The sequence below is a fragment of the Rattus norvegicus genome, chromosome 19 (genome assembly GCF_021556685.1).
Source record: "Rattus norvegicus strain SHRSP/BbbUtx chromosome 19, alternate assembly SHRSP_T2T, whole genome shotgun sequence".
Taxonomy (NCBI): Eukaryota; Metazoa; Chordata; class Mammalia; order Rodentia; family Muridae; genus Rattus; species Rattus norvegicus.
Window position 1 is genome coordinate 9,627,465 of NC_141552.1, and position 15,817 is coordinate 9,643,281.

At 43.0% G+C, this 15,817-nt stretch overlaps 1 protein-coding gene across 10 annotated transcripts in view; it reads left to right on the forward strand.

Annotated features, from left to right (window-relative positions):
• The window catches only part of Csnk2a2 (casein kinase 2 alpha 2), a 40,026-nt gene that overhangs the window by 13,405 nt on the left and 10,804 nt on the right, over positions 1-15,817 (forward strand). For 5 of the 10 annotated variants that reach the window (XM_087594405.1, XM_087594404.1, XM_087594407.1 and 2 more), the window contains 5 exon segments: positions 1,755-1,805; positions 9,659-9,718; positions 14,113-14,196; positions 14,844-14,954; positions 15,448-15,549. In XM_087594405.1, coding sequence (XP_087450531.1) covers positions 9,701-9,718; positions 14,113-14,196; positions 14,844-14,954; positions 15,448-15,549 — 315 coding nt within the window. In that variant the 5' untranslated portion in view covers positions 1,755-1,805; positions 9,659-9,700. 10 annotated transcript variants of the gene reach the window in all.

The following is a 15,817-nucleotide window of genomic DNA, read 5'->3' on the forward strand; positions in this document are numbered from 1 at the left end:
CGGTCCCCAGCTCCGAAAAATAGAAAAGAAAAGAGAGAGAGAGAGAGAGAGAGAGAGAGAGAGAGAGAGAGAGAGAGAGAGAGAGAGAGATATGGTATAGGGACTAAGCCCAAGGGCCTTGTACATAGAAGACAATAATGAGTCAGTAACTGGTGAGCATCCCCTCCCCCTACTTTTTCTTCTTTCCCCTCTCCCTTCCTCCCTCCCCCCTCAGTTAACTGAAGTTACTGATACCTGGCTTAGTATTTGTAACTTGTTAACGTGTGTGTAATATATGAGTTAAGCAAAAATTGAAGACTTGAAAGTGGTTAAAAGCACACGTTATCTTCCAAAGAACCTGACTTTTATTCCCAGCACCTGTGTCAGGTAGCTCAGAGCCACCTGTAACTCCAGCTCTAGAAGGATCCAACACTTGGCGTCTGTGGATAGCCATACTTACCTGCACATAGCAAACACATACACATTTAAACGTTCTTTTCTAATTGATGTGGGTAGGAATGGCTAGAGACACCTCAACCCCTGGATTTGAGAGGATTAGCCTTACCCGTGTCTGCAGAAAGGTCAGGTTCTTGATGAAAATGTTAGAATTGTTTGTTCTTGGTGCTACTAGAACAAGTAAAGACCTGTGTGTGCCAGGTCGAATCCCTAAGAACCGTGAGCTAAAGTTTTCAGTAGTAAAGATTTTTGAGATGAGTTCGTATTTCTATAACCCTAAAACCCCTGCTTTTCTTCCAGTTTTAAAACAGTTCTTCCAATTAGCGTGGTTTTATTTTGCCATAGTAAACATGACATTTGATGCTCTAGATTTCTACAAGGAAGTATTAAGCTGAACACTTAACTGGTTTCATTAAAGACTGTGGTTTTGTGTGGAGAGTTTGTGTTATGTGCTCTGTGCTTTATGCATACGTGTAAGGGGTGCATGTGTTTGGAGGCCAGAAGTCTTCATTTAGGCTGAATGCCCATTGAGCTTCTGGGATCTTGTTATCTCTGCACACTGGAGATTACAATACCCAGCTTTTGCATGGTGTGGGGGGATTTAGACTCAGGTCCTCTCGCTTTCACAGCAGGTGCCCTTAACCACTGAGCCATCTCTCCAGCTATACTGCTTTTAAAAGTTTGCTTACACTCATGGACCTCTGAGCCCAGATGATCTTTTGTAAACACTGTCAGGTGCATTCTGTTTGCCAAACCAAGATGAGTGCAGCTCTTGAACCGGTGGAGACTTGGGGTACTGCTGAGAGTAAATCTTACCAAAATCACCACTGAGCTGGTCAGGGCTGCTGCTGAATCATGTGGGGCAACAGTCTTCCTTTTTAAAACTAAACATCCACAGTTACACAGTAGTACTGTGCCCACTGAGCATGGCTGGGCTTTGACAGTATTCACCCTCATGCCAACCCCTGCCCCTCTCCCACTTTTCCCAGTTATTTTGAAGCAATCCAGACAACATAAATACTTCAAAATTTAAATTTAAAAAAAGGTTCTCAGGAGATTGTTCAGTATATGAGTACTTGGTACTCCTGCAGAGGGCCTGAGCTTAGTCCACTCACAGCTGCTTGGGACTCCGGTTCCGGGGATTCCAGTGCCCTCTTCTGATCTCTTCAGAGTTGGACACACAATAACAAATCTATAAAGACCTAGGCTGTCTCTGATTGGGAATCCCCTTTTCATCTGTGAGGTTTGAGGGTGGGACCCTGCAAATTGCATTTATTACTGTCTGAGTATCTAAAAAAAATCACTGTTCTCTCTTTCAGTCAAAGACACCAGCTTTGGTATTTGAATATATCAATAATACAGATTTTAAGGTGTGTATGCTTCTTTCTGGCATGGGGTTAATGGGGGTAGGAGGGAGTGGCTTGGGTACCATTTGAACTCTGAATCAAAACAGTCATGGATGTTGTTACTGAGTCCCATGATAACTGAATTCGAATAGTGCAGACCGTGGTTGGGGTTCTTAAATCTGGACTTCATTGTCCTTTGACTTGCTTCCTCCAGGAGTTACTGCACTGTGGAGTCCTGTGTGAGATGAGACGTGATGTCTCATCTGTAGCTCACTTGTTTTTATACAGGGCAGTTTTAGTGGATGCTAACTTTGGTTTTCATGACATCTGCCATTGTTGAAAGAAAAAGATAAGTGAAAAGAGAACTTCTGTCAAAAGAGTCATTGGATCGAAGCTAAATGTGTTCGTATACACTACAGCGTGGATAGCAAAACTACCAAGTTACTGTCATCAAAACCCTTGTCCTGAGATACTTGTATTGTCTTATATTTGATCAGAGTATACTATTTTAGGCTGAAGGGTGTTTTGTTTCTATCCATAGTTTTTATATCTTTGGGTCTAAATATCCCTGACCATCCTAGGGCTTGCTCTGTTGGCCAGCTAAACCGAGAGATTCTCTTGCCTCAGCCTACAGAGTACTGAGATGTCCTCAGTGTTTCCCAGCGTGCTCAGCTGAAGATTCTTTTAAGAGACTGTTTTAAGCACTGAATGATTTTTGAGACACTCTATCCCGGGTTACCTGGAATTCATCGTGGCCTTTGTGCCTCAGTTTCCTGAACACCTGGGTTATAAAAATAAGTAAGCAGCCATGTGCAATTTTAAACTTGGTTCATGGATTTGTTTATTGTCTTTATTCATGGAGCCTAAAAACATGAGCCTAACAGTGAGGTTTCTGGTGTTAAGACATAAGGAAAGAAAGCCCTTTTTAGAACACAGTTTGAAAACAATATAAAAAAACAAAATAGTGATACTGATTTCCAGGGGCCTGAGAGGACTTGTGGGTGATCACAACTCTGGCAGGGAATCAGACACTGGTGAGTTGTTGAGGCAGAGGCGAGAGATAACAGCATCTCGTCAGATAGTGGTGTCCAGCATTTGTGTTGCAGGTGAAGTGAAAGAACCTTATTTGCACATGGGATTTCCTTAGCTAATCTAAGGGTATCTGATAAAAACTAAAAAGATACATTTACTTAAAATGAAGTAGAAAACTTTATACCTTTCCTGTATGTAACAAATATTTTTATTATAACTACTTTACAGGTAAAATCAATGAACAGCATTTTGTGTTTCTCGGAGGTGGTATCTGCCAGGTTCTGTGGGGAGTTAACAAATTCTAATGTCCTGGAAAGCCTATTTCTCTGGGATCTGAACCTTTAAAGGAGGTGTTCTGAAGACATGGATAGTCTTTTAAAGAATAGCCTTTTGAAGAATTTGCTTTTAAAGAAATTATGGGGGGTTGGGGATTTGGCTCAGTGGCAGAGCGCTTGCCTAGGAAGCGCAAGGCCCTGGGTTCGGTCCCCAGCTCCGAAAAAAAGAACCAAAAAAAAAAAAAAAGAAGAAGAAATTATGGGGCCCAGTCATTTTTGAAAGTTGCATATTTGAGAACATGTTTTATCCTCACATTTTCACTGTAATTCTGTGTCGAATTCCTGGTCTCCTCTGTTTTGAAGAGTTTGTTCCAGTATCACACTGGTGCCGTTCCTGTTTGATATAAAGATTTCTCTTTCCTTTTTCTGGAAGTGTTTAGGAATTTCTCTTCATTCCCAGTCTTCAGAACATTCAAGCGTGTGCCTTCCTTCCTGTGGGCACCTTCCTTTCATCCTTCTTTCTGGATTCTTTCTGAGCTTTTCCCATCTGAAAGCTCATGGCTTTCCATATTTTCTGTGTCCTTTGATTTCTCCTCCCTTTCTTCTTCTCACTGACTAGAATATAATTCAGGTGTTAGACTTTGTATTTTAGAAGTCCATTTCAGTCTCTGAATTTTTAAAAATAGAGTTCTCTTACACTTTATGTAATATCTGCTCTCTCATAGAGATGGTTGCTGCTTCTCCCCGTGCCCTTCTTCTCCCCATGTTTTTCTTCACAAGTTCATTGTCTGTGACAGTCGCTGCTACTGTTGTGGAGTGATGCTCTGAGAGGCAGTCCCTCCTGTCTTGAGGATACCTAAGCTGTTGCGTCTTACTGGTCTCCAGTTGAGTGCTATAGGGCCTCCTCAGGCAGACTTCAGTGACGCCGGTGGGCTGGCTCACAGCTGCTGCTGCTCTCTTTCCAGCACAGCTGGGTCTGTCCCCTTCTGGACCTTTCTGTGTTTCTTAGTGTGTGCTTATGGGCTCCTCACTGTTTGCCTGAACTTCCAGCTTGTTAAGTTTATGATGTCCATGAACATGCTTTCTGGCTTCCAACTGTTCTTTCACTCCCAGTTCTGGAGTCCATCCCTCCCAAGCCTGTAACTTTAGAGGACCTGCAGGTGAAGCAGAGGGATAGCCATGCTATTTTGGCCAGCCTAAAAGAACACTAAATATCAGGTAGCATGTGTGTTTGGAAGGGTGAATGATGGCTCTTAGATGGTTTATCTTCTAGATAGGATAGCAGGTCACCAATTGGCCATCTGTTCGTCTTTATGTCCTTAAGAAGGATTTTTTACTTTGTCCTGTATGTGCTTTAATGAGAAGGTTTGGTTTTCTTTTTCATCATTTCCCTTGTATTGTGAAGTATATTAATAATTGACTTCAAATTCTATCCAAAGAGTATTTGTCCTGGCTGAATGCCAGGGCGAGGAGGCATCAGTGACTCAGCTTCTGTGGTTGCTCGGTGATGGGTTCCCTTAGCTTGCACAGGGCTCTGGATTCCATCACTAGATAGTAAAACAGAAGCAGCAATGCAGTGTGCACAGCTCGTTCAGTAATATTTATTGGACAATTGGTAATCAGCTTTGATCTGTAAGTTTCCTTTCATTATAGAGACGTCTCATTTTGATATCTAGGTTATATTACGTCTGTAAAGTAAGTTTGGGTAGTTTTTTCTCAGTATAGTCTCTTAAACCTGTACACACAGTGTATAAATCTAGGTGGCTCTCTTCCTGATTTCTTGTTTGTTAATGTTAGCTGACAAGTTTTAAAATCAAAATTCAAATTTTGAACTTTCGGGTTATGGGTTTTCTCCCCAGACTTTCCACACGGTGGCCACTATCGGCCCATTGCCCAGGTGGGCCGGCCAGTCAGTGTTTTGGTCTTGCTGTTCCAGCCCATCGCTAGCTTTATCTTTCTGCTGAGTCATCTTGGAGTTAGTTGGACACTGTCATACTTGGTTTTGAATGTGCTGTTACTGGAACTGAGCATTTTCCTATGTGGTCACAGAATCTAAGACATTTAGTTATTTACACTGTAAGCCATCTACTATCATACAGCTATGCTCAGTAACCATTGTCCCCCATTTTAGAGATATACGTTTGAGAGCATATGGTTCAAGATCAACTGGGCATTTCAGAAAACCTTTGTTGGTTCCTATTTTGATTGTACTTGTGCCCAGAAACTATGATCTATCCAGGTTGTGCATCCCTTGTCTAAAAGTTTCAAGTGTGGAGTGTTTCACATGATTTTTTTAACTGTTTAAAATCTGGAGTAGGCTGATGTGGTGGTACCACTTAGGCAGTAGAGACAGGTAGATCTCTGTTTGATGCCATCCCGGACTACAAGGTGAGACCCTGTCTCAAAAGAAAAGGTGCGAACTTGCTTGTGGTCTGTGTCTCTGAAACACAAATGGATTTTGGCAAATGTTGTGGCTGGGGCCTCCAATCCCAGGGCTCAAACGGCAGAGCCAAGGGGGGTTTGAGGTTAACCTGGGCTACATGAAACCCTGCCTAAAAATAAAATTAAGTAAAACCCAAATACAAAACCATGAATGAATTTTATGTTTAGACTTGGGTCTAAGAACCAAGATATTTCATTATGCTGATGCAAAGATTCTAAAAGCTGAACGTTACCTGACAGTAGAAACACTTTGGTCCCAAGTACCTCAGGGACCCAGCCTGTGTAGTTCTGGTTCTTTGGAACCTGTCAGTGTTCACTGATTCTAATGTGGTTAGTTCTCTGTGACCCTAACTCATTTTTCCCTGGTGTTTGATTTCATGGTAGAGGTACTAGTTTGGTTAGTTCCTCATTTAAAACCACCAACTGTTCCTATACATCAAAGTTAATAGTAAAAGAAACATAGTAGCCCTTAAAAAGACAAAATTTTTTTTTAAATGGCAGAGTCATCTTTGAGAGTTAAGAGCGACCACCTTACAGCATACACCTCAACTTGAAAGTCCTCTAGAGTTGGATATGGTGGCACACACCTATCCCAGTGCTTGGGAGACTGAGTTCTAAGTTTAAGGCCAACCTGGGCAAGTTCTAGGTCATCTTGAACTGCATAGGAAGATCATGTCTCAGAACAAGTCTAAAGAAAAAGGTATCTGTTGAGACATGACAGTTTTCTGTGCATTAAGTAAGAATGTTATAAGGGCTGGAGAGATGGCTCAGTGGTTAAGAGCACTGCTCTTCCAGAGGTCCTGAGTTCAATTCTCAGCAACCACATAGTGGCTCACAGCCATCTGCATTCCTGGATAGCAGTAAGTGAGGCCCAGGGTGACCATTCCTTGAGTGTCTATGAGTTTGCATAGGAGACCTCAGGCCTAGTTAAAAATTGCAGTGTCTTCCATTCTCTTCTTCAGACATTAAAAGCCCAAGGTAGATTCAACCAGGCTTCTTTAAATTACTTGTGTAGTAGAACTGACTTCAGGGAAACAGAAGTGTTGTTGAGACTTTGAAGCTGAATTGGAGTAAGAACTTTTTTTTCTTACTACTACTTTATTACATTTGCTGTGTGTGCATGCATATACGTGGGTCATAATGTGTGTGTGGAAATTGGACCTGTAGGAGTCAGTCCTGTTTTGTCCATGGGTCCTGGGGATCTTTTTTTTTTTTTAAAGATTTACTTATTTATTTTATGTATATGAGTACACCATAGCTGTCTTCAGACACACCAGAAGAGGGCATCAGATCACATTACAGATGGTTGTGGGACACTATGTGGTTGCTGGGAATTGAACTCAGAACCTTTGGAAGAGCAGTCAGTGCTCTTAACTACTAAGCCATCTCTCCAGCCCGGGTCCTGGGGATCTTACCCAGGTCATTGGGTGTGGCAGCAAGTGCCTCTACTTGTAAGCTCATAATCTTCCGGGAAACATACGCTTGGCTTGTTTTTAGTAAGTCTCTTTATGCAGATGTGCAAAATGTTTGCTTCCTGCCAACATTCTGCAGTTGCTTGATTAATAATTCTCTCCAGGTAGCTGGAGGGCAAGTAGTTCTTACAGAGTTTCTCTTTCTAATTTCCCATGGAAGGTAGGTTCTGTTTGTTCTGCTGACTGGTAAGCATTGTAAAAGCAAGTGTGGAGGGGCTAGACCTGCTGTCTGTCCTGCTGTATGAGGACTTGACTTGAGGGTTTGGTAGAGAAAATGGGTGTAGGTTACAGCTGTGCAGTGGATCCATGATGTAGGGAAATGGAGAGTTCAGAGATCCCTGAATCACCTCAGTAGTGCTCACCATCAGCTGAGGGCTCCTGTTTCCCTCGTCATATGTGCAAAGCCAGTTACTCAGGCAACATGAACATAGAGCTCTAGGGAGGAGACAGGTTTAAGTTATAAGTGAGGATTTGCTTCTAGAACTCCAGATTGCTGCCAGTACCTGGTGCTAATTCTAAGGCCACTGAGAATCTCACTGCTGTGAACTGCAGCATGTGTGCTGCAGCCCATTTGGGCATTGCATATCAGATATTTACGTTACAATTTATAACAGCAGCATACATACAGTTATGAAGTAGCAGCGAAATAATCTTATGGTTGTGGTCATCACAACATGAGAAATTCAGGCTGCAGCACTAGGAAGGTTGAGAGCCACTGTTTTAGAGGGAGATCATGGCATGGCCTAGGATTCAAAGAAGGGAGAGGCTCTTGTTTCTCTGTAGCAAGCTGATAGGATGGTTTGGGAGAGGAACACTGAAAAGGGACAACGGAGGGGCAGATACATGTTGGTGTCTTCAGAGAGGGTGGTTCCTGGAGCCTGCTGTGGGGATTGTAGCAACAGCTATTAAAGGAAGCCAGGCTGCCCTGGAGAGGCCTTAATTAGAAGCCCAGGTGGTTACTTGGCCCAGATGGAGCTTAAATTTCTCCCACCAAGAACTGAGGGGGGAAAAGGAGGTCACAGTGAGTGGTGGCTAGCCATTCGGGGCTTTGTAATGGAATAAATCCAAGCACTGTTGTGTAGGTAATGTCTTTCATATTCAGTTAAATTGGTACTGGCTCGAATAATCAGAAATACTTTGTGACAGCCCAAGGACTTTTTTTTTTTTAATGTCTTAGGCCCTTTATACTATGATTAATATAGATAGTACATGATAAGAGAAGAAAAGCCTTTTATAGATTAAAGGTTCAAATAAAACAGCCCATTGGTTTTCTGCAAATAAAACCTAGCCCTGTGATAGTTTGTAAATTTGGTCTTTTTTCTTTTATGGGCTATTTATTGACTTCATGGCTCATTTTAGCACAGCCTGTACAATGGATCTGTCTCACCCAAGTTGGTGTCTAAAGCTTAGACCTGTACATCCTGGTTGCAAGTTGTGACCATGTACTAGATAAGAAACTTGCTTTGAAGCACAAGACTGGTTAGACAAAACCTTGGATTTGGTGGTTAGGAAGCTCAAAGTCCCTGGCATAAATGGTGAATGAGTGTGGTTGAGCACAGCTCAACTGTCAAGGGCTGCCCAGGGTTGAGGCCCTAGCAACACAGCAGCTTTTGTGGGCCTGAGCCAGCAGCTGAGGCCAATAGAGCTGCATATTCCTACTACGCTGGATGGGCAAGGTATTCTTCCCTAAAAACCAAAGGGTTGGGGGTGAGGGCTTTTCTTCTGTGCCTAAAAAAACCCTTTTTATTAGTTTCATTATCATTTTTGTCAATAAGTGGTTTTACTTTCCTCTTATAGAACCATAGTGTACATTCATTCTTGAAGGGACTACACTCCTTGAAGGGACCATGGCGTACAAGTCTTTTTTCTATAGAGTAAAGGTCTAAAGCCATTCCAACTCACTTTTTTATTGAAAGTGCTAATGAGGTTGACAGGAAAGGAGCCTCACTTGGACTTGATTATCAAAGGTGATGCATAGTGTCTGACTGGGCTTGGGGTACTTTAGTGGCCCTGGTACTCTTCTCCAAGCCATTGAAATTTATTTCAAACTCCCATGGGGTGGATCTCTGGATTGTCCAGTAATGAAAGTTTTCGTGAGTATGTTACCTTGGCTTGTAGTCATGTTTGACACTGTTGTCCTTTTTTTTTTTTTTTTCAGATGCCCTATTAATCCTTTTTAAAAAAAAAAAAAATCAGGTATTACCTGTGAAATCTTTTTCAGCCTGGAATTGTTTGGTGGAGAACAGAGCATAGATTTTTTTTTTTTTTGAAAAGTCTTGCCATCTCCAAATGTCTCATTTTTCTCCTGTTTCTCTTTACAAAATATTTTATCCCCCTAACACTGCTTTCAGTCCCTGGCATAGTTTTCCCGGATGTGCTGTGTGTGGGGTGGGCTCTGCTAGCTGTGCACTGGAATATGTGCACAGTTCAACAACTTGGACCTCACAGCGGTGTGGCTGTGGCCATTGAAGTATTTCCCAGAATTCTCTATTGACAGTGGAAGTGTTGGACTCCTCATCTTTGCCATTCAAGGCCAGGCAGTGAACTCTTGGGTGTCTGGAACTTAAGCACTAAGATTGCAGGGGGAGGCCAGTATTTAGAATATCAGAGTACAGTCAGACTAAATTAACTTTCTGCTTTCTGAACTCTGTTTCAGCAACTCTACCAGATCCTGACTGACTTTGATATCCGGTTTTATATGTATGAACTACTTAAAGTAAGTGGCATTTATTAATGGTGCTTCCCCCCCAGGCTTGTTGTTCTTTTGAGAAGATTTTAGAAGTATAGAGAATTCAAGCAGAATATTTCTTAATAGAGAGCTTAGTGAGACTTAAGTTGTGATGAGAATACTATTGTGACGCCTCACAGATTTTCAATAAAACTTGGAAGATTGGCCATCAAGGGGTGCAGGGCCATTATATAAAGCTCACAACCCCTCATGTGTGGCTCTTGTTGGCAGTGGGGTTTTTTCTTTGTCAGTTAATTAATCCTAGTTTTCTCTAAGACAAGTGACCGCAGACGTAGAGTTTTTTTAAAAATGGCTTTTCGTTGCTCATAATTTCTTGAGTTGGCCTGGCAATTTTTCTTTTTTTTAGAGTCAAGTCTACCTGACTGAGGAGATAGTCTACCTGACTGAGAAGGAGACAGTCTACCTGACTGAGAAGGAGATAGATAGTCTGCCTGACTGAGAAGGAGACAGTCTACCTGACTGAGAAGGAGACAGTCTACCTGACTGAGAAGGAGACAGTCTACCTGATTGAGAAGGAGATAGTCTACCTGACTGAGAAGGAGACAGTCTACCTGACTGAGGAGATAGATAGTCTGCCTGACTGAGAAGGAGATAGATAGTCTACCTGACTGAGAAGGAGACAGTCTACCTGACTGAGGAGATAGATAATCTGCCTGACTGAGAAGGAGATAGATAGTCTACCTGACTGAGAAGGAGATAGATAGTCTACCTGACTGAGAAGGAGACAGTCTGGGTTGAGCTCATTCATATACCTATATGACATGGGCTGGGGTTGCTGGAATAGTTGAGGTCCTGTCTTCAAGTAACAGTACGAGAATGGGAACTGCTAAGTCCGTCCTGTAGCTGGCCCTCAACTTCAATGAGTACAAAGTATTCGTGGGTTGGGTTTTGTTTTGTTTTGTTTTTTCCCGGGGTGACAGGGGTTGGGGGGGTGCAGTTAAGGCAGGGTTTCTCTCCTGGAGCTCCCCCTGTAGACTGTGTTCTGGGGTATCCTCAAACTCAGAGATCTGCCTTCCTCCACCTCTACCTCCTGAGTGCTGGGATCAAAGCCAGTTGCCACCACCTGGCAGTTCCTATTTGTTGATGGGATGTAAGCCATGAAGAGGGATGTGTACATAATTGGTGGCAGACATTTGAGCTCATCTTCTTTTTTTTCTTCAAACTGTCATTTAACATCTCTTTCTTGTATGAGAATATCTGTCCCTCACCTCAAGCACTGACTAGTTTGAGCAAGGGAGAAGTGCTGGGTGAATCTTCTAAGTGACTTATAAATACCAAGTCCTGTAAAAATAGAGGCATTATCAGTTAACAGTGAGTGTTCTCGCTTGTCTTGATGAGCACTGCAGGAGAGCACTGTGAGCCGTTTAGGGTAATGGATCACAGAGAACCTGATAACAACTTCGAGCTCCCCAGAAGTGAGTCATAAATGCGGAATTGGCCAGCCATGGTGGCTCACAGCTTTAATCCCAGCACTTGTGAGGTAGAGGCACGTGGATCTCTTGAGTTCAGTGCTTGCGAACCTCAGTTAAGAAAATTGCCAAGATGTGGTTTATATGGGAACTGAAAAGCATTGCTCAAACAAAATACCAGGTTTTGGGGCAAGGCTAGACTTGGGGGAGTGGAAGTTTGCAGATCTTGCTCCCTGAAATGTTTTCCTTAGAATTGCACTGAGTGATCTGCCTGTCACTAGAGCCAGAATTCTGGGCTTGGGATTCACTAGTGTCTGCTGAGCTCTGTGTCAGTAAGGATAAACCACTTGACCTGGCCACCTCTCCTGAGAAAATATAGTGGGAAGAAGTTTGCTGTGCTGTGAGCATCCAGCTGTCCCTTTCCTAGAGGTCTTCCCAGAAAGTCCCATGCATGCACTAGGAGAACCACTGTGCTCTTCTCACAAAGGCTCATTTAGATCGGCTTTCCAGTCTTGTATATTTTAGCCAGCACAAGCTGAATGAAGACAAAACCTAGCACATCTGAGCTCAGTGTTGGTGGCCATGCTGTTGTCCAGGGATGGCAGTGATCTACCTCTTCCTGCTAATGAGGCTAAGAATCCCAGTGGACACCTGAAAATAGATCTTTCATGTCTGCGAGCAGAAGCTGTAGCAGATTTTAAAACTGAAGTACTCTCAGGGAATATACAGGCATGTTAGAAACCCATGGTCTGTCGGGCCGGCGGACCCTGCCAAGAACAACTAACTGCTGATTTTTTCTCTTTTTTTGACTCAGCCTTTGGTTCCGTCGTGTTTTTCACACCCCAGGTATCGTCTTAATTAGATCTTTGACAACACTAGGTAAAGTGAAAAAGATCAACATTTTTTATTATAAAACAGGAAATATCTAACCTCAGTGAAAATGAAGATGAAACTGAGACTGAAGGCCATGGGTGACTGCTCAGTGACTACCCCGACCCAGGCTTTGTGTGATCTGACTCAGATTTAGGGCCGTGTGCCCTCACGGACCCTAGTTTAGTAAGACAACTGCAGAGATGGATTTGGGTGGGAACTAGGAAATCCTGGGTAAGCAAATACCACTTGAAAGAAGGCACGGGAGCACAGAACCTTGCTACATCGGTTAAGTAAACCATCCTTCCATTTCCACGGTGTTAGATTGTAAGGCCTGCAGGCAGATGTCCTTAAGCAAAACTAAGAGTTACGTTATCTGTATGACGTGCTCAGTATCCTGGCATAGCTGGTGACAAGCTATAACTCTAGATTGTTAACTTTGCTGCCTAAATGATGTGCAAGACTGGTAGAGAAGTTATGGTTGGCCAGAAAATGCTTTTAGGCTCCTCCCTCCAGTATTTCCTTCTTCGGAGATTATGTCACCTGGAGTTACTTTTGGTTATAGCTGGAGTGGCTCAGCTGACACTAGTAGGTCAGCGTCAGGTGTTCTGCTAACATTCTTTAGTAAGGAGTAAGCCCCCATGTAAAGAATGTTCTGGCCTCTGACAGGAGAGGGAGAAAGAGAGAGAGAAAAAAGCTGGATGTGGTTAGTGTGCCTGTAATCCCAACACTCAGGTGTCTAGGCCGGGAGGATATTGACTCTGAGGCCAGACTGGCTGGGTACAGAAAGAATAGAACTGTGTAGCATTAAAAAGGAAAAGGCGCATTAATACAAATTTAAAGATAAAAGATTTAAATCAGCATTGCTTCAAAGGCAACCTAAATATAGACTGACTAATAAACACACGACAAATAATTTGTTTCTTCACTAATAAGGAAATACAAATCAGAACTACATTACATTAAGATACTACTTTAACCCACCTGAATAGCTGTTATTTAAAGAAGGAAGTGACAGTCGTTGGCAAGAGTGTAGAGAAACTGGAACCGACATGCATTGGACTTGAGAAAGCAGGCGGCTCCTTAGAAAGTGTAAAGTTCTCATACAGCAAAGCACTTCTGCCCCTAAAAATCTACCCAGGATAAATGGATGCATATCCCTCAGATGACCCACATGGTCCTCACAGCTGCATCTTCTCAACAGCCACGGTAGAAATAGCCCCAGTGCAGCAGACGAATGTGCTTATACAATTACTCAGTCTCAGAAACCAGTGAAGGAAGGGACAAAGGACCGTGCCGTGGAACGTCCCTCAGAAAACAAAATCTCTAAATCGGTTAGCCCATCCAGCCGTGGCTGAATGTCACTTGGTGTGGGAATTAGGTCCTGAGAGTCCTAAAGTTTGGTAGCAGTGGTTACAGGACTTTCAGTTTACTAAAGATCACAGTCTCTCAGCACAGAAAAGCTTTTTATATTGATTCTATTATAGGAAATAATTTTCTCCCAGAATTGTAATGGTGGTTCTTAAAAGCTAAGTGGCTCAAATTTTATATTTAATTAAAATGTAAATGCTTCTCAATCTAGAAAACTCACGGGGGCTGGAGAGATGGCTCAGTGGTTAAGAGCACCCGACTACTCTTCCAGAGGTCATGAGTTCAATTCCCATCAACCACATGGTGGCTCACAACCATCTGTAAAGAGATCCGGTGCCCTCTCCTGGTGTATATGAAGACAGCTACAGTGTACTTATATATAATAAATGAATAAATTTTAAAAAAAGAAAAAGAAAACTCACATGCTCAAGTCTACCTTGTTAAAAGTTATATTAGGGTGTTATTCTTCAAATCCCACACTCTGGTTTCTCATTCCCTCCGTTTTAAGACCACCTTCAGCATGGCCATTGATGCCCCTTTCTGCTAGCGCCAGCTGTAGTGCCCGCAGAGAACATTTTTTTTTTTCTCTTAAAGGCAGTAAGCTGTCCTTTTTGAGACTATATTCAAGTTAAAGTGTCACAAATAATGTGTTTGAATTGGGGGCGGTAAAGGGTTTGCTTACTTTTTTCTCTGTGCTTTCTTACCTACTAGGCTCTGGATTACTGCCACAGCAAGGGAATCATGCACAGGGATGTGAAACCTCACAATGTCATGATAGATCACCAACAAAAAAAGGTACCAATCCAGCCAGGCAGCACCGACCTTTGCTGAAGGCTTAGGGAAGACCTAAGCACTGTGCTATCTGTAGACACCGTGCAGTCTGTAGACCATGCTGAGTCCTTAGACTGCATTACTGTGACTTCTCTAGTCTCCTGTATTGGTTCCTACCAGAAAGTACATGGTGACCATGCCTTTAGTCACTGGTTTTATTTTGGCTTTAGTGTTCAGAGGGCCTTAGGAAGAAACTAGAACAGTGGCTTCTACTTCACTTCTTCATGATCACCCAACTAACCTTAAGAGGTACACTGGGGTCCCTCTACTCTGGCTGTCACAGGTAGAGCAGTGTACAGTGTTTCTGCCTGGAACTCCCGTTAAGAGCTATGATTGACAGGGGATGTGTTCCATGTCAGTAGCACGGAGCCAGAAACGAGGCTGAGCTCTGGTGATCTGGAGAGAGTAAGACCAGGGTAACCTAGGAGAACTCAGAACCATTCCAGGTACTCTGCTCCAGCAACGGTTTCATCTGCAGGTTTTGAAGTGTAGTCCCCAGGGTATACTGTATGTGGTCCAATACCTGTGTAGTGGTGCTCTTGGCCTTGCCACTGGCGTGGGCATCTCCAAGTGCACCTTTCACAGTCTGTTCTGTATTGTCTTTCTCACAGCTCCGGCTGATTGACTGGGGTTTGGCAGAATTCTACCATCCTGCTCAGGAGTACAATGTCCGAGTGGCCTCGAGGTACTTCAAGGGACCAGAGCTCCTTGTGGACTATCAGGTGACCGTGTCAGGGAAGCTGTGCTGAGCTACTTCTGTATTGTCTTAGGGATTTTACTGGTCTGCTATGCAGCGGATACATACAAAACCCAGTTATTATTCTACTCAGCTACATTAAAATTTTTTCATTATTGTGTGTGTGTGTGTAAGCTTACTTGTGCTACAGCCCACATGTGAGGGTTAGAAGACAGCTTGCCAGAGTTTGTTCTTTCCACCATGTTGGTTCTTTGCATAAGGATTAGGTTGTTGGGGTAGGTAGCCTTGGACACTTAGTCTGTCAGCTGAGCCTCTTAACTTCTTACTGCCTTTTTTTTGGGGGGGGGGGTGGCTTTTAGTAATAAAATAGTAAGAGAAAGGGTGAGAGTGGAGCTTGTGTATATGGCCCTAATGCCTCAGAAATAGGGGCTGATCTTCAGAAGTCAGATGGGTACTAGAAACTCTTACAAAGGGTTTCTAACCATCCTTGACTAATCAACCATTCTTACTGCCTTCAGATGTATGATTACAGCTTGGATATGTGGAGCTTGGGCTGTATGTTAGCAAGCATGATATTCCGAAAGGAGCCATTCTTCCATGGGCAGGACAACTATGACCAGGTGAGCAGATTTGGTCACTGTTATGTCACAAATGCTGAGAAATAACATGAGCCATGAGTGTCACTCATTATATATGGCTACTGTGTAAACTGATGAGTTGCTCAGAATTTTGTCTGTTTGTACGAGATCCTAAAGTGTGCAGACATTTGTTATCCATGCTGAACCTTCAAGATGGGTCTAAGAAGTACGGTACCTCTTTGTTGCAGTAAATCTCCAACCCCAACAAGCCCATGCACAAAACACACAACTCAGTCACAAAATGTATAAG